The sequence below is a fragment of the Apium graveolens genome, chromosome 9 (assembly GCF_009905375.1).
Source record: "Apium graveolens cultivar Ventura chromosome 9, ASM990537v1, whole genome shotgun sequence".
Lineage (NCBI taxonomy): Eukaryota > Viridiplantae > Streptophyta > Magnoliopsida > Apiales > Apiaceae > Apium > Apium graveolens.
This window is the reverse complement of record NC_133655.1, coordinates 266,514,234-266,541,107: the sequence shown is the minus strand read 5'-3', so window position 1 is coordinate 266,541,107 and position 26,874 is coordinate 266,514,234. Positions and strand designations below refer to the sequence as shown.

The 26,874-nt window shown below is 37.6% G+C and overlaps 3 protein-coding genes across 3 annotated transcripts; all 3 read right to left on the bottom strand.

Moving 5' to 3' along the window:
* Positions 1-19,326: 19,326 nt before the first annotated feature.
* Positions 19,327-20,286, bottom strand: LOC141686284 (thaumatin-like protein 1). Its single transcript, XM_074491328.1, has one exon. It carries the CDS (start codon positions 20,284-20,286, stop codon positions 19,327-19,329), a length of 960 nt encoding a protein of 319 aa, XP_074347429.1.
* A 946-nt stretch (positions 20,287-21,232) lies between these two features.
* On the bottom strand, positions 21,233-23,151 carry LOC141687027 (uncharacterized). Its single transcript, XM_074492163.1, has 4 exons — positions 22,733-23,151; positions 22,345-22,413; positions 21,649-21,820; positions 21,233-21,490 (listed from the first exon to the last, which is right to left on the bottom strand). The coding sequence occupies exons 1-4, from the start codon at positions 22,781-22,783 to the stop codon at positions 21,357-21,359; spliced, it is 426 nt and encodes a 141-aa protein (XP_074348264.1). The 5' UTR covers positions 22,784-23,151; the 3' UTR covers positions 21,233-21,356.
* Positions 23,152-23,790: 639 nt separating this feature from the next.
* Positions 23,791-26,691, bottom strand: LOC141687026 (pentatricopeptide repeat-containing protein At4g02820, mitochondrial). Its single transcript, XM_074492162.1, has 2 exons — positions 26,357-26,691; positions 23,791-25,181 (listed from the first exon to the last, which is right to left on the bottom strand). The coding sequence occupies exons 1-2, from the start codon at positions 26,645-26,647 to the stop codon at positions 23,925-23,927; spliced, it is 1,548 nt and encodes a 515-aa protein (XP_074348263.1). The 5' UTR covers positions 26,648-26,691; the 3' UTR covers positions 23,791-23,924.
* Between the last annotated feature and the right edge of the window lie 183 nt (positions 26,692-26,874).

The window sequence follows — 26,874 nt, the reverse complement described above, 5'->3', positions numbered from 1 at the left end:
TGTTAATTAGATTGTTACCATGGTAAAAATTGTGTGGCTCACAATCAACCAACCAATCCCTCCATTTGTCATGCTTATGTCACCATGCCTATGTCATCTTTCTCATGTCATCCTCTTACACTTGTCTTCTTCTTGTTGGTGTGATGACATCATCATCCACTAACCTCTTTGATTAACCCCTAATTACTTGGCTAATGACCGCTTATCTGTTATACGGTTCGCTTAACTTTCGTTCTCGTTTATCGTTTGAGGGATCATACTTGGGATCTTATTACTTAGGTTCCCCTAAACCTTTATCAATATTTTATATTCCTTTTATGATCCTCTCTAAAAATCCTTGAATTTAAATCCTTTTTATCATGTTACCTTATACTCAATTCTTTCGGTATCTGGTGGATTTTCAGGAAAAAATCAAAGTATTCGGATTTGGATTCTGACGATCTTTACATACACTTATATACCATATAGAGTACTAATAAGACCTCAGAATATCAATAAAAGAACTACTACATTGTGTGACATGAAAAGTTTTCTTATTCAGCATAATCAGCAAAATCACTATTCATAAGGTTTACAAAAAGTCCAAAATTTTTGGGGTTATTACAGTCTTCCCTCCTTAAAAGGATTCCGTCCCGGAATCAGATAGAAAATGAATAGGGATACTTTCTTAGCATTGCACTTTCTAACTCTCAAGTCAATTTTCCCACATTGTGGTTCTGCCACAAACCCTGACTAGCATGATAACCCTTCTTCTAAGCACTTGTCCATTTTTGATCTATAACCCTTCCTGGTTGCTCCATATAGGTTACGTCTGGTTGCATGTCTATGCGCTCATATGCCCCTATTTGTCTGGCATCCGGATTACACTTCCTTAACATTGATACATGGAACACGTTATGAACTTGCTAAGGTTCGGGGTAAGGCTAGCTCATATGTTAACTTCCCAATATGACTTAATATATCCAAGGGTCCAACAATTTGTGGGCTTAGCTTTTCTTTCTTTCCGAACGACATTCATCCTTTCCAAGGGAATACCTATAACATCACTAGGTCCCCTACTTCCTATTCTTTGTCCTTTCGTGTCAAATCAACATACTTCTTATGTCCATCTTGGGCTGCTACCAACCGTCCTCTGATTAGATCTATTATATCCTTGGTTCTTTGGACCGCTGCTGGTACGAGCATCTTGCGCTCTACAACTTCATCCTAACATAAGGGAGATCGACATTGTCTTCCCTCAAGGATCTCATAAGGCGACATCTCGATACCTGACATATGATCTATTGTCGTGAGAAAACTCAATCCGTGTTAAGTGATCATTCCAAATTCTTTCAAGTCTATTGCACAAAATCTCATCATAGCTTCTAGCATTATAGCTTTTCCTTCTCAATACCCATTCTTTTCCAGTTCATAATCGCTACTATCTTCCGTACCAAATTTTATACTGATTACACTTTTGCTCGTTAGCGTTCTATAACCTTTTAATAATCGCGTCAACCTTAGTATCACGAACACGTTAGAATCGAAATACCACCGCACTGGTACCACTTCATCTCTAGCTGCCTCCATTTTTGAAAGCTTGGTCCTTCATATAGAAGTAGAAGAATTTATTGAGAGATCACTATGATCATGAACACTTGTTACATCGCATAGTTAGTACAGAAGGTGGCCAGCCTTTAGCACTTGACAAGCAATTAAACAACATGTGGTATCCTACTAGGCTTCTATCACACAGATAGATAGTCATTCGGAAATACCTCCCCTTCTGGAAGGGTTGTTCTTCTCAGCTTACATGAAATGAAAAGAAGAGAAAAGAATGAATTGAAGAGAATTGTATATATGAAAAAAAATATACTGCCACAAAATATCTGGCTTGGAATCTACCTCTGAACTATAGAGGTTTGTCATAGGAGAACAAAACATATATGTATATATATATCAATATCAAGTATTATAGCATTGCATTTCACGTGCTTAAAGATTTTTTTTTTTGCTATTCCGTCCATCATTCTACGGACCCATGCTCTTGCTCGAGCTCATAAACACTCACCTTTGAAATTTCCTCAACATTGAAACTCGAATAAGGGATTTCATTCTAGACATCATTGTCACTAGAGTTCTATGCTTGTACTGCAACCTTCCTCATATAGTAATACAACTCTCTATTGATAAGAAGGAATAAGTATTCAATAGGTAGATAATCGACTTAATTATCCTATCAATGATAACTTATACACCACCATGACCCGATTAGTGGTACTCACTCTCAACATCCATTCTAATACAACTCTCACGGTTGTAAGTAATCGGCTCATTACTCGCAGAATCATTCCTGCATTACTATGGCCCACCGTTGACCTACTGTAGTCATTCATTTTCCATAAAGTCTTAATAGCTAACCATACGCAGTCCATACATATCGTATCGAATCCTTCTAAGGAGGTAACATAATCACCATTCATGATTCATGAAGAACACTCCTGATCCTGACGTACATACATGACATGAAGCAGATAAAATTGCAGAAGAGTTTCAATGAAAGCAACGATAGCAGGCCAATATCATTATTAACCATATGTCTTTATTAGGAGATATGAAGCTCAAAGGTTCATTTAGTCCTTTCATAACATGGTCCTGGCTTATCTCAAGATAGTACCTTCTAAGATAAATATCCTGCTCACGGCGTTTACATGAATTAAATCTTTACCAATCTACTATTACGGTTGAGTATCGTAGAATCATCAGAAGGAATGTCAATCTTCCAAACCATAATACAACCTTCACGGCTTCAACCATCATCACTGTATTCCTCTGGCACGAGCGCCTATAATTTTCCTCTTACATTTAAAGTGTCGGCCACCTCTTTGGCCTTTCCTAATAGTAAAATTTCTTTACAATCAATGTCATTTTAACCACCTCCAACTAAATTTTCTACCTTATTTCAATCACTGCTTATGTGAAAATGCTTTTCTTAAATCCCGGTGAGAGAGAAAAAAAAATCACCATTTTTCCATAAGTCATTACCTTAGTCTTTAGATGTGAACATTGTCACAACTGACTCTCGATCATACTTAGGACGTCTCTTATCTTGGGTCCTTCTCATTTTCACCAATCTCGACCTTCATTGGGTCGATCTATACTTTCTTATGGTTCAACACGTGCCCACCTGGCATTATTATAATTATGTCATATTTTCTTTATCAAAATTTCTATTCTTGAGAACTTTGAATATTACCTTTTTCCTTGTAAAACCTCTAAGGTTATCCTTATTAAATCCTTCATCAGGTACACCCTAGGCACAGGGCATATCAAGATACCATTTACTAACACCAGAATCATTGCCTATATACTTCTGAAAAATTTCTCCACTGATCCTTACATGTTGTTGTTACCTTAATCCTTTCCAATTGATACTGTCAAAAATCATACTATCCCTATTAAGGGTGAAATTCCAACCTTTATGCATTCCCCTAGGATTCATTTTAAGTTACTGATGTTCTATCCTTAATTCCACCTTTAAAAAGGTACATGCATCATTCCATGGATAAATCAAGTCATATATCCCTGATAAGGGTGTCTTATTCAATCATTCCCACCTCGATAGTATATGCCTAATTTCACAATAACATCTGTATTCAAAATGAGGTCAATCAATATGGCCTCCAAAAGATAACAACGGTTATCCGCTTTTCTTGCCTAATTTGGTAACGATAACAAGGATGTTCTGGAAGATATTGGTCGTGTTCAACGTGAACTGCTTCTTAATAATTCCTCATTTACTTTTGTTGTTTATCTCAACAGTCATCTCAATGTTGGGATATCTTTCATACCTGGCATCTCCCTTTCTGGGTATCAGGCCACCGGTCTTACACTTCACATTCTTGAAGGTCACTTCCTTCATCCAATTTTTCCTAATTTCTTACTTTCTTGTCTCCTCAGTCTATCCGCGTCTCATTATTTATCCTTCGAACTATCTCAAGGTTTCCTCGAATCCTCCCAACTTACAGGGGATAAAATATATGTATCCCGTATGCCTTCAACCATCAAATTTAACTCATAGTGAATAACACCCATCCTGACGATTACATACTTTTCTATTTCTATTGCTACGAGTCTTTAGGGTTTCCTCATACCCAACTCCCTTATCATTCCTCAAACTGTATTGCCTTTTTATTTATTTCCACTTCAGTTTCTCTTTATTTTCCTTTCTCTTACAATCATTTCATGAATCAACACAACATAAGCATTGATTTCAAACATCCCGTCATTCTAGATTCGTGTCCTCAGAACGAATCTTGACAACTTTTACAACTTAGATTCATAATTCATCATACTCGTCTGCCTTTGTTTTGGATCTAAAGCTTTTACACTATCTCCATAACCTTGGGAAGTACTTTCCTGAAAACAATTGACTGAACTAAAATCAGTTTATTATAATCTCTTGCTCCGTGCCTTCCTTGGCCTTTCACCAGCGGGTGGCTCTCTCTTAGGAGGGTAAGTGACAAAAATAGTCTTTTGTGATTCGTCAATCATTTAGAATCTCAAATGATTCCTATATTTCCTTTAGCCAGGCTCTTACCTCGACTGGGTCAGCTTGTTCTTTGGAACTCTGAGAGCTTAGCGACTTAAAGGTCCTGAAAGAATTTCTCACCGTATTGTTTCCTCAGGGTGGTGGTTGGGGATAATAGTCTAAGTTTTGTCTAGAAAGGTCCATAAATTGTCATATAGGAGTACCGTCTCAAGTCTCCTTTCCTTACTCGACTTCTGTTTCCTTAGTCTGAACGTTCCCTCCTCCTCCCCATAATCGGGGCCATCCTACATGTTTTAAATCCTCATTTTCCACTTCATTATGTAATGGGTTCCTTCTATCTTGATGGTGACCTCCCTGACTATCACGTTCAGGGTTTGCTCTAAATATTATTCCTCAAACTAGCTTTCATCTAAGATCTCATCTTTAAGCTCTTGAACATTTGGAATCCAAATTCTGTAGGAACACCTCATTATTCCCTTATCATCTTTCTCGGTATTAATCTCTTCTCCAATCATTGGCTCTCTGCCTTCATTCATCAATTTTTCTTGGCACAATATGATCTTTTTCAATAATTCGGGCTGTATTACAATCTCAAACAGGTTTTCGGTACCGGCTCCGGTTACCTTCACTTCTATTTCTATTTTCTCGAAATCTTTTATCTACTCTTCCGAGGACATTATCATCTTGAGTCTCTCCTTTATACTAAGGGCATTAGCCACCATTTTGGCTTTCCCTGGATGATAAAGAATCTCATAATCGTAATCCTTGCTTAGCTCTAACCACCTCCTCTGGCGCATATTGAGCTATTTCTGCGTTAAAATGTACTAGATCACTCATGGCTTGTGTAAATCTCGCACTTCTCTCCATACAAGTAGTGCCTCCAATCTTTAGGGCAAAACTATTGCCACGAGCCCAAGCTCATGGGTGGGAATATCGAATTTTATATTCTTTTAATTATCTTGATGCGTACGCGATTACCTTGCTGTACTGTACAAGAAGCACCCTAATTCCTTATGCGAAGCGTCATTACAAATCACAAAATCTCCTTTTCCCTCGGGCAACGCCAACATAGGAGCCGTCACCAACCTTTGCTTCAGTTCTTGAAAGTTGTTCTCGCATTTCTCTGTCCATTCGAACTTCTCAGTCTTATGAGTAAGCCGTGTTAAAGGGGCTACTATCTTTACGAACTTGAACGAACCTCCGGTAGTGACCGACCAATCCTACCTCTGGTAGTTTCCCTAACCATGGTCATTAATTCCTCAGTGGTCCTTTATTCATCCTTGTCAGGATCCTCCATGGGATCCTCCTCAGCAACAATCCCTTCTAGGACAACATCCTCAACCGCTACATCCTCAATATGAACATCATCCGGTCCCGCGTTAGGATGCTCTATCGGATCCACAATCTGATCTCCAATAAGTAATAAAACATTATCGCGTTGTTGCTCCTCAACCTCAGGGTTCAGAGTCCCGCTACCATATACGACAACGAACTACGCTTCTATCACGATATTTATAAGGGTTCCCATAAGGGTTTTAACTGTCAGTACTACGTTAGGTAGCCCGACTATGAACTTGGCAATAGTTCTTATTATCTTAGTGAACTTATTATCTTAACGCCACATCATCTCTGAGGTTTATAATGCTTAGCTCTGATACCATTTTTGTAACACCCCCAAATCCGGGGTCAGGGATCCGGGTTGTCACGAGTTCCATTTCCCTTAATAACACCCAATCTTAATAAACAATCAATTACTCCGTACTGTGACCCCACAATAAACACACACACCACAAGTTATAGTCTCAGAGATGAATATCCAAAAATAACACGAGTCATTTTATTCCACAATTATATGCCATTACACCTTAAAAGGGTTTCTGAATAAATTTACATTTCTTTGCCATTATTAGAATTCATAAAGATACATAAGTCTGGTACATCAAAAGTTGAAAGCCTAGCCTATTGGTAGTCCCTACCTCAGCTACAGCGACATCAACGCCTATAGGAAACTGCGGAACGTTTCCTATCCGCTCGCGAATTGGGAGCTTGGTCCTGTTCATCTTGTCTATCTGATGTTGTGTGATGAAAGAAGAAAGCAAGGGTGAGCAACAAGCCCACCAAAATAATATGTATAATAATTTACAATATATGAGCATTCTCATAGCACTTATGAAAGTCTTGGTCAAAAAGAAATGAACCAAGTTTGATCTCTTAAAGCGACCAAGTCGCAAAATATTTAGTATATATGTATATATACTTTTCAAAATCTAGAAATCCTCTGTCATGTATAATATACACAGAGTTCCAGTTTATAACTGTATATAAAAAATATCGTTGCAAGGTGATCTCATATATCTAACCTTGTCTCAACGTTTTTCTGAAAATCTTTGTCATGCATAAGATAATCATTAACGAGATATAAGTTGAAAAGATGAAGTTACAAGATACTCCAATATACTTATATCTTTTCCGAATACTACTTGAACTACCACCGTTCAATGTATAATCAGTTTCAAAAGTTCATCACATAGATGAGACTACAAGAAAAGACTTGGATAGATTCAATCTTTGAAATATCATTATAAATAATGAAGTTACGAGATACTTCATTAAGTCCCGATATATATATACACCTATATATATACATTTCATACCTCCTTGAAAACCTCTGTTATGAAAATTATAAACAGAGTTGTAATAACCAATGAATTTGGAAAGGAGAAAACCTTGACATAAACCTGATATCTTGCTGATCAGGCAAAGATACCAATAAGTAACCTTTTCTACTAGTAGATGGACGAATTCCCCACTGGTCATCACCCTGGCCGTATTTGGACCTATGCTGGACTGCCACTCAGCCACTTACGCATTGATGGACTCCCACTGAGCCACTTACACTTTCATGGACGCCCACTGAGCCCATGTTGCTTATGCCGACTCAAATAGATGGACTTACTTCCCGAATGTTGGGTAAGTAATCAAAAATGTTTTCTCAAAACAGCAACCTCGTTGCGAATATAAAATACACCACAGAGCCGGATCCCTCAGGTTTTGAGCGAGTATTTAAATCCCCTTCGAAAAGAAAATCTTAAATATAAAATGAGTTTTGGATCCGCTCTAACTTTTAAAAATCATTTTGAAGACCCGAAAATATTTTTAAGAATGTTTGGAGTAATGTTGATTTAATGAAATAAATCAGTCCCGATATATTAGAAAAAATCTGAATATTACTATTTAAATAATATTCCCATAAGGATAATCTTTATGAAAATATTTGAAGTAGAAGTTTTAAAACTCATACTTGAAATGAATAATAAATAACCAAAGATATACTTATACGAAAGTACGATCTTTATTTGAATAATCGAAAATAAGTTTGATTATCAAAACATCATTCTTTAATAAAATAAAGAATATTATTTAATAAATAAGCGGAGTCATAAGTCCTCGAATGAATATTCAAAATAATATTCATTAAATAAAATAAGCGGAGTCATAAGTCCTTGAATGAATATTCAAAATAATATTCATTAAATAAAATAAAGTTATCGAATAAACCTTATTCGATTAATAGTTTTGAAAACTATAACTATAACTATATATATAAATATATAAATATATATAATATACTCGGGAACATCGACTCCCGGTTTAGAAAATGTTCACCTTTGGGTCCCCTATACTAAGGGTATACACAACTACTGCTTATCTCTAGCATAGGTATTATGCAGTTTATAAGCAATTGAATCAATAATTAGATATCAAGATTACGAAACAGACATGCATATATACCATATCACATGCTCCAATATATCGCAAGATTTTCTAATAACCATCATGCATCTATCACACGATAATGCATATACATATATACATCACAACAACAGTATAACGGGTAGAAAACTTGCTTGAGTGTTCCCAGATAGACTTAAGCTTAGAGTGGGTCCGATAACCTATGAAAAATAACATAAGTCGGAATTAAACCCCGGTCGCTTAAGAAACTAGACTTTAACCAATTGAACCCTAACGTTCGCTTATGGTCACTTCTTACGCTTAACGAATCACATAAGTCGTTCGATCATCCTCGGCTTCACCATTTTTAATAATTTAACCATTAAGAATTTTAAGGCGATTCTTTCGCGATTACCCTACCAACTGCCTAATCCACTTTACACAATTGTTTCATACTCCAATTACTCATTTAAGGGCCTTAACCAAGGTTTCAAAGTAAGGCGAGGGGTAATGGTTCATTCGCGAAATGCCGTTACTTAAAACAGTCGTTTCTCCTAAACCGTACATCGGATTCAAGCGAACCACATATCAAAACGAAGCTCGTAACATGAACTATCTAAACATGGCAAAGGTTAGAATCTTTCAGTGAGTTCACGGGTTCTAAAGTTAAGAACAGAACAGTTAAGGAAAATCGGGCATTATGACGTTTATGTTTACGTAATTTCCAATTTAATTAACACTCTAAATTATCATCAATTCACTCACAACCACCAATACAACAATATTCAACCATCATACTACAAACTCAGTCCCCAACTCCAAGTTTTACCAATTTATCCAACCAATCAAAGACCCAATATTCAAAACCAATACAAATCCACCAAAACTACTTATAATCAAAGATAAAGCCTTAATACTAACAATGCTTCAATAAAACTTAATGGAATCATAAAATCAAAGATAGGGTTTGAAGTTGATACCTTCCTTGGTAGGTGTTAAGTTTCTAGGAAGCCTTAGGGAGCCTTAATCTAACCTCCTACAAGTTTGATCTTTCCAAAGAAATCAAGAACACAAAGTTAGGTTTTGAAGTTTCTAAAAGTCTGATTTAAAGAACTGTAAAAATAAGGGTCTTATCATGCTTATTTGGACGAGAGTTGTGAACAAGAGTTGTAGGCCATCTCAATACCTTTCCAACGAGATATAGAACACAACATTTGAGTGAGTATTGAAGGAGATATGGTAGTTTTAAGTTGTTGCTCTGGTTTTGGCCGAGAGCAAGGGAAGAAAAAGTGAAGTAAAAATATTTCTAGTTTGATTAAATGATTTGTGTGGTGTTTAGCTTGGTTACTTTCTTTTTTTGTTAATTAGATTATTACGATGGTAAAAATTGTGTGGCTCACAATCAACCAACCAATCCCTCCATTTGCCATGCTTATGTCACCATGCCTATGTCATCTTTCTCATGTCATCTTCTGACACTTGTCTTCTTCTTCTTGTTGGTGTGATGACATCATCATCCACTAACCTCTTTGATTAACCCCTAATTACTTGGCTAATGAACGCTTATCTGTTATACGGTTCGCTTAACTTTCGTTCTCGTTTATCGTTTGAGGGATCATACCTGGGATCTTATTACTTAGGTTCCCCTAAACCTTTCTCAATATTTTATATTTCTTTTATGATCCTCTCTAAAAATCCTTGAATTTAAATCCTTTTTATCATGTTACCTTATACTCGATTCTTTCTGTATCTGGTGGATTTTCGGGAAAAAATCAAAGTGTTCGGATTTGGATTCTGACGATCTTTACATACACTTATATACCATATAGAGTACTAATAAGACCTCAGAATATCAATAAAAGAACTGCTACATTGTGTGGCATGAAAAGTTTTCTTATTCAGCATAATCGGCAAAATCACTATTCATAAGGTTTACAAAAAGTCCAAAATTTTTGGGGTTTATTACACCTCCGGAGAGACGTGTTTGTTGAGGAAGATGTAGAAGTTAACCAGAGGCTTCACTTGGATTTGTTAGACGAAGCCCGAATGAACTCTCAATTAAAGCTTGCTACATATCAGCAGAGAATCGTAAGATATTTTAATAAAAAGGTAAAATCCGTGTCATTCAAGGTTGGGGATCTCGTGTTGCGAAAGGTTATGCCTAACACTAAGATAGCTCAGCAGGGGGTGCTCGGAGCTAATTGGGAAGGACCGTACAAGGTCAAAGCTATACTCTGGAAGGGAACCTATCGCTTGGAAGATCTGGATGGTAAACTTATTCCTCGAGCGTGGAATGCGGAACATTTACAGAAGTATTTTCAGTAGGGTGTGGCTATGTCCCCCTTATTTTCATGCTTAATTCCTATGTAATAGACTACTAGCAAATAAATTCCTCCTAGCCTAGGGGGTAGTACATGTGACTGCAAACCTTGAAACTAGCAGAAGGAAGAAAATTTTCAAATAATTTCCCCATAGAGCATAGTAGCCATGGGACTGGTGTAATTTATACAATAGAGCGCATTATCAATAAAAGGGAAAAGTTACTTCAAATTGCTTTATCTACTTGACATGAAAATTTTCATTTGAAAAACACCAGAGGCGCGCCATATGTTAAGGCGCGCCCTATCGAATAACTGTTGCTTCATAATTAAGATAACATAGTATGCATACATGAAAAGACGCGCCTAAAAACTGGCACTTAAGTAAAATATCGCAAGGGTAATACTGATAAGAAAAAGTAATTATTTGTAAAAAAAATAAGGCGCGTCCTCATTCCCAAATGCTATGAGAAAGGAGTCTATAGATCTCAATAATATGGGGACAACTTTGAAATCACATTAAAAGAGAAACACCCACAAATGTTCTAAATAAATATATTCTGATATCAAAGGGCGCGCCCTGTAGCAGCATAAGTCATAATGAACTGACAAGATTTATGGAAACATGATATAAGGGCGCGCCATCATGAAAATATGAGTCTCATGTTTTTGGAAATACAAAATGGCCAAGAAAAAGTCGGAGTGCCTTAACAAATTTTTATGCATACTGAAAAGGATAAGATCATATTGAGCCATACGAAATATCATAACGCAAAGGAAAAAGAGTAGCAAAAAATAAGTCGTACAACTTTGCACAACATCAAAAGAGGGCTGGCGCCTCAGAAGTATTTGGAATTTAAGTACGAATGAAAGAGAGACATAAATTAGGGCGCGCCCTGAGACTTCTCCGTGGAGGGGATGGTTTGAAGAGGAACAGTGGGGTCAGCTTCAGGCGCGTCCTTGGGGGTTTCCTCTCGTGGCACGCCCTCACCTTCTTCCTCCTCTAACCCAAGCTCTACCTTCCTCGCCTTGATTTCAGCAACGTGCTCCTTCTTAAATTCCACCATCTCAGCAACTGTCTCTTCCTCAAACTTCTCGAAAGTGTAATCAGGGTCATTGGCCACAAAACCAACCCTGTAGAAGTGAAAACCATTGGCAAATGCTTCATCATATATTTCCCTCTTCTCATCAGGCCAACCCGTTTTCTGTTGCTCCTCAAGATACTCAATCCTCAAGTTGGCTCCACCATGCTCAGCATGGTGAGAGGTAGCCTTTTTGTTGGCAATCTCCAGCTGAGAAGTGAGATTGGCCACATCGTCCTTGAGAAAGGAGATTTCAGAGTCCTTGGCTTTGATATCCTTGGCATGCAGAAAATCCTTGTCTTTGAGGGTGTTCCTCAAAATATTATTGTCACCCTGCATCCTCTCTAGGCGCGCCCTCTCTTCAAGAAGCTTTTCAACCACTCGGGTGGAGTGGACGAACAATTGGAAGGATGCTTTTATAGAAGCACGAGTGGCCTCTTCCAAGTCCATGGCTTGCCACTGCTCCACTTCTTCGTCTGAAATATGAAGGGAGCCTATGGGGCCGAGGGAATGTAAAGCAGCAGATGAGCCCGAAGGCGCGCCTTCTGCTCTATGCCTTTTGGGCGCGCCCTGTTTATCCGTGAGGTCAATCACGGGCCTTTTTAGGACAGGAGTTGTTTGAGGAATGGGAGCTGAATTTGGGATGGATGGCTGAGCTGCAGGAGCATCTATCTTTGGCTTAGGCTTGGGTTTGTCACCAGGGCGCGCCCCGAAGGATTTGGGGATTCTTGGAGGAGCCATTTCTGCATAAAACATAGAACATGTTAATTAAATGTGACAATTAGGTGTGCTGAACAAAGCAATAAATAAAGATAATTGACAAAGATAACATTGATAAATATGTATAAAGTGCTACGCCTAGAGTGAAAGGGCGCGCCCTAAGGGGGAGAAATATTAACCACATCAACATGAGTTTATATCTATTATGCTAATACAAAAGCTAACAGAAAGGAAGCTAGGACACGCCAATTATAGAAGGGTGTGCCTTTAGACTTTGTAATGACTGAACCTGAATGATCTTGACCTTGAAAAGAGCTGTCTTCTGCTTCATCTTCTTCTTCTCCAGCCTCTTCTTCACTATCTAGGTCAATGACACGGGAAACAGGGGCACCTTTCCTAAATTTTACATATTTACACTTCGTTCCTACTTGGTCAGAAAGGATTTCGACTCGCATCAAATTGGTCCGGGTGTCTAAAGTCTTTAAGTTCCACCTGTCAGCAGCCACTCTGAGAAGGGCTTCAGCTCATTTTTTGGGCTCACCCTTAAGTGGTTTGGCCACTGGTCTGTCTGAAAAAGTATAAGGATGTAAAAAAAAGAAAGAAGGAACACAGGAATAATGTAGGAAAAAGAAAGAAAAGGTGCGCCCTTACTTGGTGACTTGTTAAATCTTATCCTTAATCTGGGAACGTCATACAAGTAAAAGAAGTTTTCCTTCCAGCCTTTTTCATGGCTGAGCTTGCCAGAAGAGAAGCCTTTCTTATTATGCTGCTTGTCTACAACCAAGTAGTAGTACCCGTGGTCAGACTTTCTCAGGTTGAAAAAATAAGTGACTTCAGCCATTGAAGGCTGGGGAAAACCCAGGTCCGTGTAGAGAATGAACAGAGCAGAATAAATTTGTAGCTGTTGGGAGAGAGTTGGAGTGGAGCCACATCGTAAAGTTCTATCACTTCCCTAAGATAGGGATGTAAAGGCGCACCTATTCCTAAGGATACCAACTTAGGGCTGGTTACCATCCTAGGGATTTTGAAGTTCCTCCCATAGTTGAAGATATGGGGCCGCATCATGCTTAAAGGGCGCGTCCATATGCCCTCCATGTCATAAAACTCCATGAGCTATCCTAGTTGCTCATCTGAACAAGCTGAGGACAGGCCCACGCAAAAAAGCTTCCCATGCTCCTTCCTGAAGCGTTTCTTCACAGCTTCATTGCATGGTTCGAATTCTTCCCAATCAAAGTCTAATTCGCTATCAGAAACTTCTCAGTATTGGAAGGGGATTGGAGAAGGCTCGGGAGAGGTGGAGAACTGGAAGGAGTCCTCATCAAAGAAATTTTCTTCATCGCGAAGTGGCGATACATTTCCTTCAGGCGCACCCTCAGAAATAAGAGAAGTAGGCGCGCCCTGTGTTTGTTGTGGAGATAGGCTTGGAGAAACAACCCTGTAGGAAACTTTGGAATGCCCAGCATCTACATTGACGCCCCTCTCAATACCCCTATACCTGTCAGCATTCAAACTCTCGAACCAGTCATTGTCGTCCAGTTCTGTACTAGTTGGGGCTGAGGATCTATCATTTTGGACTAGTTTCTGCTTCCCATGTCTACGAGATAGAGGAATGTTGTCCGTGGAAGAACTGTCTGAAGAATCTATCATCAAGGTACCCTTTTTAGAATCTTGAACAAGGCGCACCACCCAATTCAGAAACTCAGGGGTATGCTGAGCGTTTGGAGGCTGAGGATCGAAGTAAGTGTTTGGATGTGAATAAATTCCTAGATTGATAAGGAGGTTCTTGAAAGGGTGAAAAGGAGAGGACGCGCCCTCGTCTTCCAGCTGTCAAGAAAACCAAAAGAAATGTTGAGGGCGCGCCCAATTCGAAAGAGTAGGATACTAAAGTATGAAGGAAACAGAAAAAGTAAGAAGGTATTTCCTTTGATCTATGTTAGCTTCCTTCCAAGACGAGTCATATACTAAGAAGGCGCGTCCTATCAATTATAGAATCTGTAAAGGCTACTATGAAGTATGAATGCTAAGCTATTGGAAGATTAGACGACAATGGCGTTGCTGAGAATAAAGAGGACACGCCTTGTACGGATGTAAAGGCGCGCCTTATCATAAGATATATGCTTTTAATTTTAGGGATAAACGATTAAGATTCCTAGAAACATAAAATTAAAAGTTGGACCCAATGATTTTGGATCTAAAATAGCAAAAATTTGAAATTACACATATACATACATAGATACATACATCATTTTATGCACGTCATCAAGAGAAGAAATGGGAGATGAAAGGGTAATGTGACATGCAATGTGATTTACTTAACAGAATTCAGAGATACGAGAAGTTTTTTTATACCTTTTCGAATGGAGAAGAAATTGGCTGGAACAGATTTGAGAAACGGCAGCGGAGAAAGCTGATTCCGAGCAAAAGTTCACTGCTGGAGTTGAAGTTTTTGGAATGAAAGAGAAAGTGAAAAAGGGGGGAGAGTAAAAGTAAAAGAAAGTGACTGATTGTGACTAGTATATATAGTAAAAAGAGGACAGCTGTCGAAATCAATCACGTCAATCACGATTCCCGAAAAATAAGGGTAATCGTTTCGAATCATTTCAAAATACTAGGGCGCGCCCTCATGAAGGCGTGCCGTATTTTGTTATCATAACAATATTGAATTTTAAAGGAAAACTAGAAGGCGGGCCCTGTTCAGGGCGCACCCTGTAAAAAAGTATTGGGAAATTTGTTTATACAGATTTTGATAAAGATGAAGAAAAATTCAAATCCCATTTTCAATGGCATATGGAATTTGGGGGGTTAGTTGTTATGCCCAAAAATTGGTATAAACAATATTCAGATTGAGATTAATAAAAATAGTCAAAATTGAGGAAGAAACGCCCATAACCTAGGAAAAGATAAGATTTACTTTCCATAAAATAGAAAGGTGCGCCCTAAGAATGCGCCCCATTGACTGAATAGCTGATTGACAGTTGTGGTTACCATGCCTTAAAGGCGCGCCCTAAAACATAATGAGGAGGCGCGCCCAATTGCTGAAAAAGGGGTGAGGAATTCTTTGATTGAATTCTTTCCTATGGTGAGCCTTAGGGCACGCCCTAAGTGAGAAAGATTCCTTGGACGGATTACTCAGACATGATTACTTTGACAGATTCATACCTTGGCTTTACTTGGACAGAGTTAAGGCAAGCCCTAATGTTGAATAGTTTAGGGCGCGCCCTATTATGTAGAATGACAGAAGAAGAGATCAAAGGCTGATGACACAGGGCGGCGCCAACGTATAGAAATGTTTGGGCGCGCCCTTAACTTCTACTTGGCATATAAATGCAACTTTGACATGCTACTTAGATGAACTCTTTGGAAGATTCAAGGAAGATGGAGATTATTATTACTAACCTATTTGATGCAGGTACTCTATTGAAGAACTCCTTCCTGTAGCACATCTACAGGAAAGGCGGTGTCCGTGGTCAGAGACCTCCAGGGGTATGCCTGGACTGAAGGCCTCCTCCTGTAGTCAATGGGTGTCCTTATTGGGGATGTGGGGTGAAATATGGTGTGTGCTTTGGGAGCTCTGTCTCTGTAGTCAACGGGTTAGGGGTGAGCAGAAAACCGCACAAACCGCAAAAACCGCCTGAACCGCAACAAACCACACCGCAAAACGCGGTTTTTAATTTTTGTGGTGCGGTTGCGGTTTGAATTTTTAATAAACCGCGCAGTGCGGTGCGGGTTGTGATTTTAAATTTCTGAAATGCGGTTCAAACCGCACCGCACCATAATATTTAATATATTATAAATATATATATATATATATATATATATTTACACTTATATTCCTATTGGGTAACATAAAGAACCATTTTATGTTCTTCGTTAAACTGAATTTAACCAGATGGCCATAACATCCTTATTGAGTTAGAATTATATGTTAAATTCATTAAGGAATTTAAATGGACCACACGATCTTCTGACAAATAAAAAAAGAGACTACACAATCTCTTGTTTGTATTTCTTCACTAGGAAAACCAAAATCCAAGTATTTATACTAGTGAACTAAGATGTTGCATTCTGATTGACTGAAACTATTTTCAGAAATTTGATTAAATTTGAGTTTTGTATATATTTAATTCTTTTGAACTTGTAAAATATAAATCGCAGTTAACCGCACCACACCGCACCGCATTTTCGTGGTGTGGTTTATGCAGTTTTCGAGGGTACGCGGTGCGGTTGCGGTTTGGAAATTTGAGCAAACCGCATGTGCGGTTTGGTTTGCGGTTTGAGGAAAAAACCGCACCGCCCGCACCGCGCTCACCCCTACAACGGGTGTCCTCGTTGGGAGACTTTGGAGTATCCTGCACTTTGCACCCAAAAGCTTGGGATCACTTGTCCTGCAATCTGGTAGGGGCTCCTTATCGGGGGACAAGGATGCGTCCAACATTTGGGGTGAAACACGGCTATACCTGCGTCCACGGACTAGAGAAACAGCTGGTAGCGGAGGGTTATCCTTGGCCAGGGAGATGCCTCATCCGTAAAGTCTCGAAGCCGCGGACGAGCCTTGGGCCTTTGTGGTTAGGCCTCATCGGCGGACATTCCTAAAGCTAGTAGAAGACGGTTTCCAGTGGGCTTCCTACTGGGCCTCGGGATAAGAAATCTAAACCCATTAGGTTTCTTGTTCCCCAAGAACTACGTGGGCTTGATCCCCTATAAAGGGTACGTAGGCAGATTGTAAGGGGTCAGAAGCGAGAGCGCAAATGAGCCACCACTAACTCTAAGCAATCTCAGCCCTCAATAATCACTACCACCAAATACTGTTCATCTTTTCCGACGAATACTGTTTATCGGATCCACCGGTTACTGTTCACGTTTTCAAAGAAGAACCGCCATCACAGATCTTGTTTCCGGCTACGAACCTCAAGTTTTGTTGCTCCCAAATTCCTCCGTCAACACCTATATGGTGTGTATTTGAATTGTGCATTAGAAGAGCTGCTTGTGTTATTTGCTACACTTCTTTGGCTTTTTTTTCCGGTTGCATTGTTGTTGTTTCAATTTTTTCTGAGCTGCATCTCATATCTGCAAATTCAACACATAATCACCGTTGAGTAAAGCAAATCACTAGACTTAAAACCAATACTTAAAATTAGACAAACACTACACACAAAAACTAATATTGAAGACTTAAAATAAGACAAAAGACCACACCCATAAGGCAACCAACCAAGACGAACGTCTAGGGTACGACATCCACAAGGGGCATCAAAATTTTTATAAATGTACGTAGCATAAATAGAAAAAGAATCATGAATATACTTATCTATTAAAAAGGATGAAAACACCAATTTAATTCATAGATTACAACAAACAAAATCACATATATTTCACCATTGATCCCCTGTATGCTAAGTTACTCGACTCTTCTGTTTAGGTTTCTGTGCCCGTGTCGGATACTCGGATACTCAGACACGACATTTAATCCATGTCGGATCCTTTAACTGAAACATGGACACTTTGACCAATTTATTGAGCAAATATTAGTCACACTTAATATTCAAAATAAATATGTAAAGAGAATGAAAGAAGCTATAATGATATAAAAGTTGAGAATATACGAAATTGAGAAAGTTTTTTAGAAAATTAACTTTAATCTAACTTATATTGTTACTTTATTCTTTAGATATCTAACTTAACATACTCGTTTATTAGTAAAATATGCCGTGTCTCCGTACCCGTGTCCAAAAATAGGACAATGTCCCCGTGTCCCCAATTTTTAGATTTTTAAAATCCGACATTCTGATATGTGTCGTGTCCGATACCCCGTAACCGAGTGAGAGTAACATAGACTGTATGAAAGTATGGACAATAATAATCAATTACACATTTACCGATACAAGATCATATCTCTAATCTACTGATTGGTTAAAAGAGTGAGAAGATTCTAATCGTGAGAGCAAGCGAAATGAGTAGAGAGATATGAGAAGATTTTATTTTTATACTTGATGCGAGGTCAGGTCTGTTGTCGTGATTAGCTTATAATATTTAATTATATGTAATTGACTGCGAGTTGTGATTCTCTGTATGTGCTGCTTCTTTGCTACTATGCGCACATCATTTTCTTAAATAATCTTATCATTAACAAAATTTAAAAAAACTATGAATATATAAGAAAATTAAGAAGTTAAAATACGAAGACCCAACCTAAATATTGATTTAGGATAAGCATGCTATCCTGTTGGTTTGTTTTGCCTGACACTATTCTTCCTATTGATCTCTACTCTAAACTATGTAATGGTACTATATCATCCTGTTACTACCCTCTTATTAAAATTTAACATTAAGATATAATCAAATTTAAAAAGGGCAACATTCTATAAGTTCGCCTGGTACCCGAATCTTTAGGACCGGCCCTGACCGTGGCAAATCAAGTTAATCACCACGGCCATTCCATGCTGCCAGAACACTTCCTTCGTGCTGCCAGACCACATGACCAATTATTTTTTTGGCTTTCTAAGAAGAATTTTCTGGAAAATTGGTGTAGTTAACCCAAGGATAGTAACCTTGTTATTTGTTTAGATCGGTGTGACCGATTACTTGCCTTCAACTTTTCGTCGTGCCTCCACCAATTTCTTTTATCATCTCATATTGGAGTTCTGCATAATATTTAGGTGCTTCGCCGATACAGTTTCTTCACCAGCCAACTTTGGTTTTTGTTTTGTTTTCTTCTACTGTATATATTATCCACCTAGTTCCGAGCAATAACTTTTTTTCCTATATTTCAAACAATAACTAAACTGTCATTCATAAAAGTGGAGTAAATCCAACTACTTTGCAACACTCGGTTGATAAATTTGCAAGTCAAACATTCCATTAACAAAATTTAACAAGTTTAGACACCAAGTAGGGTTGAACCTACTACAACTTGATAATTATTCCTAATCCAAAAGCAAAAAGATTACAAGAAAACAATGAAAGCCAAGGCAATGAAGAAAACTCGTAAAGTAGAATGTGAATGATTTCTGCTTGATGAGTCGCTTGATCCACTTGTCATCACCTTAGGTTCAGGTCCTGATCCAGAGCCAGATTCAGACCCTGATGTACCAGGACTTGGAGCACCGCTCATTGTACTTGGCTGTTGATCACCCGTGACTGATGACCCATCATCCTTTGTTGTTGTCAGGGTGGCATCAACAAGAGCTGTTGGTGATGTTGGAATGGACGGACAGAACGTCATAGTGTAATCAGCCCCCGTGCAAGTAAATGTACTAGTTAGATCATCGTAAGCATAACTATAAGCTCTCGGACAAGCCATCTTAAACAGAGCCGCGTAAGCTGATGGTTTACAAGTAGCTGGGGTATTATTGGGACCACTACAACAATACTCCGGTTTCCCGAATGCTTCACAGGCACTCTTACATGCGTCCCCATTGCTTACTTTCAATTCAGCCGGGCAATACCGGTTCAAATCCGTAACACAGCCGGTCGCAGCACACATGCCCGAACCACCACTCGCTTCGATTATCATAGCCACATTGTATCCATCAACCAAGCTAACGTCATAAAAGTCTTGACTACCTTCACTACCCGAGCCAAGTGTAAACTCAGCGAGTGTAGCGGGGGGTGAAGCTCCAGCGCCATTGCATTCTACTTGACCCGAACCACAATCTGCAGTTGAGCATGAACCAGGCCCTGTTCCATTGAATTTGCAACCAGTTCGACCCCAGAACCGGCCGGACCACCCGTTTGGAGCTTGGAAGGACCGGGAAGTTTGTTGGGGTAGCTCAAAACCAGTAGTTTCAAGAGGGGGAGTGCCTGAACCTGCGAGAATGCCTGGCCACACTGTATAATCACATTTGTTTACGAATGTGAATGTTGCTCCATACGTACCTGTACAAATATCAAAATTTATTACCATCGTAACCAAGATTTTAAAGAAATCCTAATAAAAATAATCGAAGAACAAAACATACATGCAATACTTTTTGACTCTGTTCTCGTAAAATTTTAAAATCCTATCGTAACTCAAGTCAAATTTTTAATTAATTTGGATTGTAGCCGAAAATTTTAAAAGTTGTATACATACTAGTATGCTACAAGTTTGAGATATATATATATATATATATCATGTGAAATAAGTAACATCTAAACTGAAACTTTACGCAGAAAGCATTGAGTTACATTACAAAGTATGCACATGACTACACGCATGCAAAAAATTGTAGAAAGTATGCAAAAAAACATTGAGCTAAGAAATAAGATTTTACCTGTGCAGAGAAGAAGTAGAGCAAGACAGAGCTTGAAGAGAGCCATGGGGGTGTATGTTAGATTTTCTTACAGATCCAAACAAGAATGCGACGGAAGTAAAGAGATTGGAGAGGATGCAGAGAGCTTAATGAATGGAACATCATGTATTCGAGTCTATATTTATAGGCTAAAGTTGTTATTACAATTTACAATCTTATAGTGGTTTAAATTTATATTATTTGAACCCTATTATGTCTATATTTAGAAGCTAAAGTTGTTATTACAATTTACAATCCTATAGTGTTTTGAATTTATATTGTTTGAACCTTATTATGTTTTCGATCTTATTTCAGATTTAATTCATAATTTTTTAATATATTGAATAGGATTTTAAACATATCTTAATTTATCACAAATTAAATTTGTAATCAATTTTTAATTTACCAGTCTAATTAAGAATCATGCAATACACCAAGTTTTTCTTTTTAAAAATTAAAATCTATTTTTATGGATTATGTGGGGTTTCAAATCATATGTTTGTATTAAAAATCTTGAAACTATTTTATATTGTTTTGATGATATAATCGACAAGATAACTGTTCAAATTTATTAAATTTAATAATCTAAATTCAAAACCATACATGACACACTACTCTCCAGTATCCACAACAGTTAGGAAACAGATGGATTTGTGATTGTTGATCTTGTTATACAACATGGACTATCAATACAACTAATAAGCTAGTAAGTCCATTCTTTTGGAAGATATATGTAATGGGGAGAACTGCTTGTTTTATTTGCTGCACTTTGTTGGCTCTTCTTGTTTCCAGCTACAATATTGTTGTTGTTCCAATTTTCCGAGCTGCTTCTCGTATCTGCAAATCAACAGATAATCATTGCCAAAGCAATTATGACACATTCAATTGAAGCTAAAATTTGATTTTCAAACACAAACTCCAACTTTTAACCAATCAAACCGGACTTGAATACAATGTGACTTGAATACGCGAGTAGTGAAAACGCCAAAATATACCTGACTTATTGGTTAACTGGAAATCTGCAGCTGCAGTTCGAGGTAGGAAAAAACCAGTGCCACATGACTTCTTTGGAGAATCGAGAAGAATCTTTTGCATTTCGTGTTTCTGGGCTGCCCAGTCCTTGTCATATATCTGTCTTAATTGTTGCTTTGAGTCTGATTCTGACATCTGAAGATTGAACAACCAACATACGTGCATGATTAGTTCTTGATACTCAAGTTTGGTTTGATTTTTAGACTTTAAATACTCATGTAGCTGATAATTCATACATTCAACATCTTACTAAGTACAGTACTATACAACGTAGTACAAGATACTATGATCTGCATACTGCATCACATACAAACTTGAATACGTCAAATGATGTTTAATTTCTACAAGTCAACTACTGTAGTTTACATCTACAACAACCTAATATTCATTTTAAACATCCTGTCTAGGAAATCATTGGCTTAGTGCATTCCCACAAGAAACGAAACGTGTTAGAAGAATCAATTTTAATTAGAAATGAATCTACGGAATCTTAAAGAATCGTTAAATATGCGTATCTGGTATCTTAAACTTTAGATACCCCTATTATAAAATATGTTGGAAATATAGTGCAATGAGATGATTTAGGCTGCATTAATACATATGAAATGATTTACATTTTATTATTATACAAGCAGTCACAGCATATATAAAGTACCTACCAGTGGTTCTCTAGCTGTCGGTGACCAAAGATTGTTCCGGTGTTGCCCTGAACTCCATATATTTTCCGTCTGACCATTAGAAAGCAAAAACAGACGCATATAAGATGATGAAAATCATTCAAGATATAATTAGCTCAAAAACAAAAATTATACAAACTATACCAAGAAAACTCATTCAGATCATCGAGTTCACGATAACCATGAGAACCAATGATTCTGCATATTTACAACATAGAAAAACTGCAAAACCGTTGGTTCTCACGACACTCGCTTACAACATGCAGATACAGTTCATTAATCAGAAATGAACTGCTGCGATTGTTGAATAAAAGTGACTAATCAAATGCAAGATTTCGTCAAAAACAAAACTAAACGGTATGTTACGTACCTGGAGCCAGGATGTTCTTTCTTCAAATGCAAGTTGATAATTTGCTGCCATTACTATTTTATAGAGAGATTGATTATCTCTAGCTAAAAGTATGTATACATAAACTTGGAGAGTAACTAATAGTAGTTGCTTCTGAGAACTAATGGTAGTTGACAGGGAAGACAGAGTTTAAATACAATTTTTTTAGGATATTAAGAAACAAAAACCCACAAAATATTTAATCACGGGCCAATTATGGAGTTGGACAAGAATTTTAAGTACATCCACTCATGTTATTAGTACGTGACAATTTTTAATTAGTGACAGAGTTGACTATTTGTATCTGTTTGTTTGTTTGTTCATCTTGTTAATCATGGGTTAGGGAGGAAGACAAGCTCCCCATTAACTTAATTATATACTCTAATTATGGTATTTTTGTTAATACAAGTCCTACTCGTGAATCACAAGAACTTCATCTCTTTATTTTGTCACAAAACAAAGACAAGAACTTCACTAATGAACAGACCAACTCGAAAAGCTTGGAATAGAAATAATAATATTATTATCGTTACTGGAAAACAATTGATTTTAAAGGAGGTAATATATGCAGCGATGATCTTATAAATTAAAAATTTTAAAAAAAGATCAAGGGGTATTTGGCATAAGCAGGATGATAGTGGAGAGGAAGGTGTAAGATGTGGATAGGTTGGATTGAGTTCGGTAAACCCCTATTATCCTCAACCTAAAGTCTTCAGAAAGTACATTACCTTGTAACAATAATATATACTGCATATTGTTTGTGTGTGTGTGTGTGTGTGTGTGTCACCAGTGTCTCTTCTTCTTAACCACCATACCTACTTACCAGTTACCAAGAAATCGACAACTTATTCATCCCTGTTGCATCAAGACAACCTTCCGACGCTAAGCGCACTGCATCTCCTGTCTAAGTGAAGAATATCTTGTCCAAGCCCAAATATTTTTAGTATTGAAGTTCTTCCTCACATTCAAACTGTATGATCTGGTTTACCCCTCTACGGGTCTATATACATATATCTCGTATATATGAATGCTGTAGAATGTATAATAAAGAAAGTAAATTCAACATATATATTCTTTTTACAGACAGAAAATCGGAATCATTTAACCAACTTAATCTCACCATTAACAGGGCACAAAGGATTTTGCTTAGAGCAACAAACATATGTTTCTTGATTTAATACAAATAACTTGAAACATCACTAACACACATCTTGCTAGTTAATTTAATAAGTTCACGAGTTTCATCATCCAACTCCACCTTATCTTTCTTCATCCTCTCCGAAATTACAAGCGGCATTTTGCCAGCTTCTGCATAAGTTTTCAAAAGTGCATTGTACACTTTTGTATTCAATTCACCACCATGACGAAGAATGACAAGCAATTGCTCGGCCCGCTCAATATTTTTGTACCCTTGAATGACCCTATACAGTTCTTGAACCAATTTCTCGTTAAAATCCCATTTCTTCACACTACCAACAGCTTTCTGAAAACTAACTAGAGCCTTTTCCATATCATTTTGTTTCAAGTACCCCCATGTGAGTAATTCCCAAGTGGTACAACTTGGTGTGAAACCTTTTTTCATCATTTGTTTATGAAAATCTTCAGCCATTTCTAACTGATTCTTATTAACATAAGCTGCAACAAATAAATTTGGAATCCTGCAATCCTTAGTTGGAGACACAGACTCCCATTCATTAAAAAGCTTATGTGCTTCTTCAAACTGTTCTAGTTTCAATAGTGAATTTATCATGGAAGTATACTCCCCATCATTCAGCTTCGGATAGGTAGACTTCATCTTCTTCCATATTCGTCGAATCTCGCCCTTATTTCCCAGGCGTGTATGCAAACTAAGAATGGATGCATACGCAATTCGTTCTGTTCGAGAAGTCTTTTTCTCCATTTCCTTAAGGCTAGCGGCTGCTTTCTCATTAAGGGAATTTTTAATATATATGTTAGTTAATGTACTGTAGGTCACCCAGTCCGGTTCTACTTTCGCCTTTTTGAGCTCAAGAAAGACATTTTCTGCAATGTCAATGTCATCCAGCGAACCACAGATTCTTAGCCACAGGTTGTAAGTTAGAAGATCTGGCGAAGTGTTCTTCTTTAACTTCTTAATCATTCGTAATGCCTCCTCCAGTTGTCCATTTGAAATGTACAATGAAATCATATGATTATAAGGGAGGGGATTCTTTAGAAAACCACAATCCAACATTTTTTCCATCAGAGCTTCAGCTTTAGAAGAATCCTTCTGTTGTACATAATTGTGCAGAAGGGAACTGCAGGCCAATTGGCCTCTCATTTTATCGGGAAGATCTTCAAAGAACTTTTCAGCACTATTCAAACCACGAACCTTTGAAATCAAGTCTAAGTGCACAGCATAATCTCCTTCCACCAACTGCATATCATCTTGTGTTTTCATCCACTCACAAATCTGCATCAAAAAATAATTATTCTGTTATTGTAACTGACTTTAGTGAGTTTGTCCACTTTGACTCATCAAAAGATCACTATACAATATTAATGCCCTATTCCCCTGACCGGACCGGAAAAAATGACCAAAATACCACAATCGAGGAAGGGGGCCATTGTGCGATTTCCAACAATATTTCTACGTAGCGATCTATCATTTTTCACTACAAATGTGAACTCGTATACATAGACAGAAAACCACTTACCTTAAAAAAAATTAATTTTTTTTCTAACGTACAATTTCCCATGCTGCAAGCTCAAATAGTCTCTTGTTTTCTCTTGTAATTTTAAATATTCACACAATTAGAATTTTGTTAATTTCTCTTGTTCACCAATAATCTGTTATGTTTCGTGTACCACTTAAATGGCAACTAACATTGACGTTAAGTTAGAAACAGGAGTCAGTTTAACTAAAATTTAAGAAATATTAGGAGAAACAATGGGGGAAATGAGATACCAATGACGGTTCACAATTTATGATATATTGACAGCAAAAACAGAGGATTATGATTACTCGCTAGTAAACAAAATCATAAGTGTCATACAACTACAACAACAAAATGCCTAAACAAAATGTTCACAAAGCTAACACGAAACGATCAAATTCATAATCATTCCATTAAATATCATTGATTTAAATATACATTTTTAGAGAGTAAACAAAATGAACCTAAAGAGCATATTTATATCGCTTAAATTCCAAAAGCAATCGAACATTGCCACTAACCTCATATTTACATATAATATTATCAAATTACACCTACAACTACAACACACGAATGAAATATCATATTCATGTATAGAGACTTAACAGAATGAACCTGGAGAGCACGTTTATATCGCTTAACTTTCCAAAACAATTAAACATTACGATTAACCATATTACATATAACTACAACACACGAATTAAATATCATGTTCATGTATAGAAAGCTAATATAATGAACCTCGAGAGCAAGTTTATAACGCTTAACATTCTGAAACAATTCAACACTTTGATTAACCGTATTTACGTATCACACTATCAAATTATACAAACAACACAATAACAAAACTTATGAACTCAATTAACATCAAGAAATGAGCAAATAAATAACAATTGCAGAAAATATCGAAACGAGAGGAAAGCGAATGAACCTCAAGAGCGTGTTTATATCGTTTAAGTTTACGAAGCATTCGAACATTTCGATTAAGCTCGTACTTCCTAATCACATGTCCTTCTTCTTTCCATTTACGTAAAGTGATCACAGCGCTTCGTTTAGTGTACACTAAGCTTAGTAGTCTCTTGCCCAGAGTGTCGCCGCCTCCGGACTTCGCGGCGGTGACAGCTGGTTGGATTACTGCAGGTTTTGCAATTGGTTCCGTCGTGACTTCGCCGGAGAAGTGCCGGACGGCGGCTAGGGTTGTGCGGATTCGTCGGAGGAACATTTGGTTTAGCTAATAGCTTTGGGGTTTAGCTAGAGTGTGAGAAGTTTTTTGTGTTTGTAGAAAATGAGAGGAGTGAGATGGGCTTGGCCCAGTTTAAAGGCCTGGTGTGGAGAATGGGCTTTATGTAGATATCTTGTGGGCTATTTTTTGTTGTTTTTGTATCGATACGAAGGCTTCTACGTACAAAATTAGGATATCGAATTTTGGCTGAAATTTTCTTCTTCTTT

Bases quoted from the DNA above. Each gene is read 5' to 3' on its own strand.
- LOC141687026 (XM_074492162.1), bottom strand. From the start codon at position 26,647: ATGTTCCTCCGACGAATCCGCACAACCCTAGCCGCCGTCCGGCACTTC. The intron at 25,182-26,356 runs GTTCATTCGCTT...TTTTTGATGCAG, and splicing joins GATATAAACACGCTCTTGAG to ATTTGTGAGTGGATGAAAAC.
- LOC141687027 (XM_074492163.1), bottom strand. From the start codon at position 22,783: ATGGCAGCAAATTATCAACTTGCATTTGAAGAAAGAACATCCTGGCTC. The intron at 21,821-22,344 runs GTAGGTACTTTA...TTCAATCTTCAG, and splicing joins CGACAGCTAGAGAACCACTG to ATGTCAGAATCAGACTCAAA. The intron at 21,491-21,648 runs GTATATTTTGGC...GTTGATTTGCAG, and splicing joins CCAGTTAACCAATAAGTCAG to ATACGAGAAGCAGCTCGGAA.
- LOC141686284 (XM_074491328.1), bottom strand. From the start codon at position 20,286: ATGGTAATAAATTTTGATATTTGTACAGGTACGTATGGAGCAACATTC.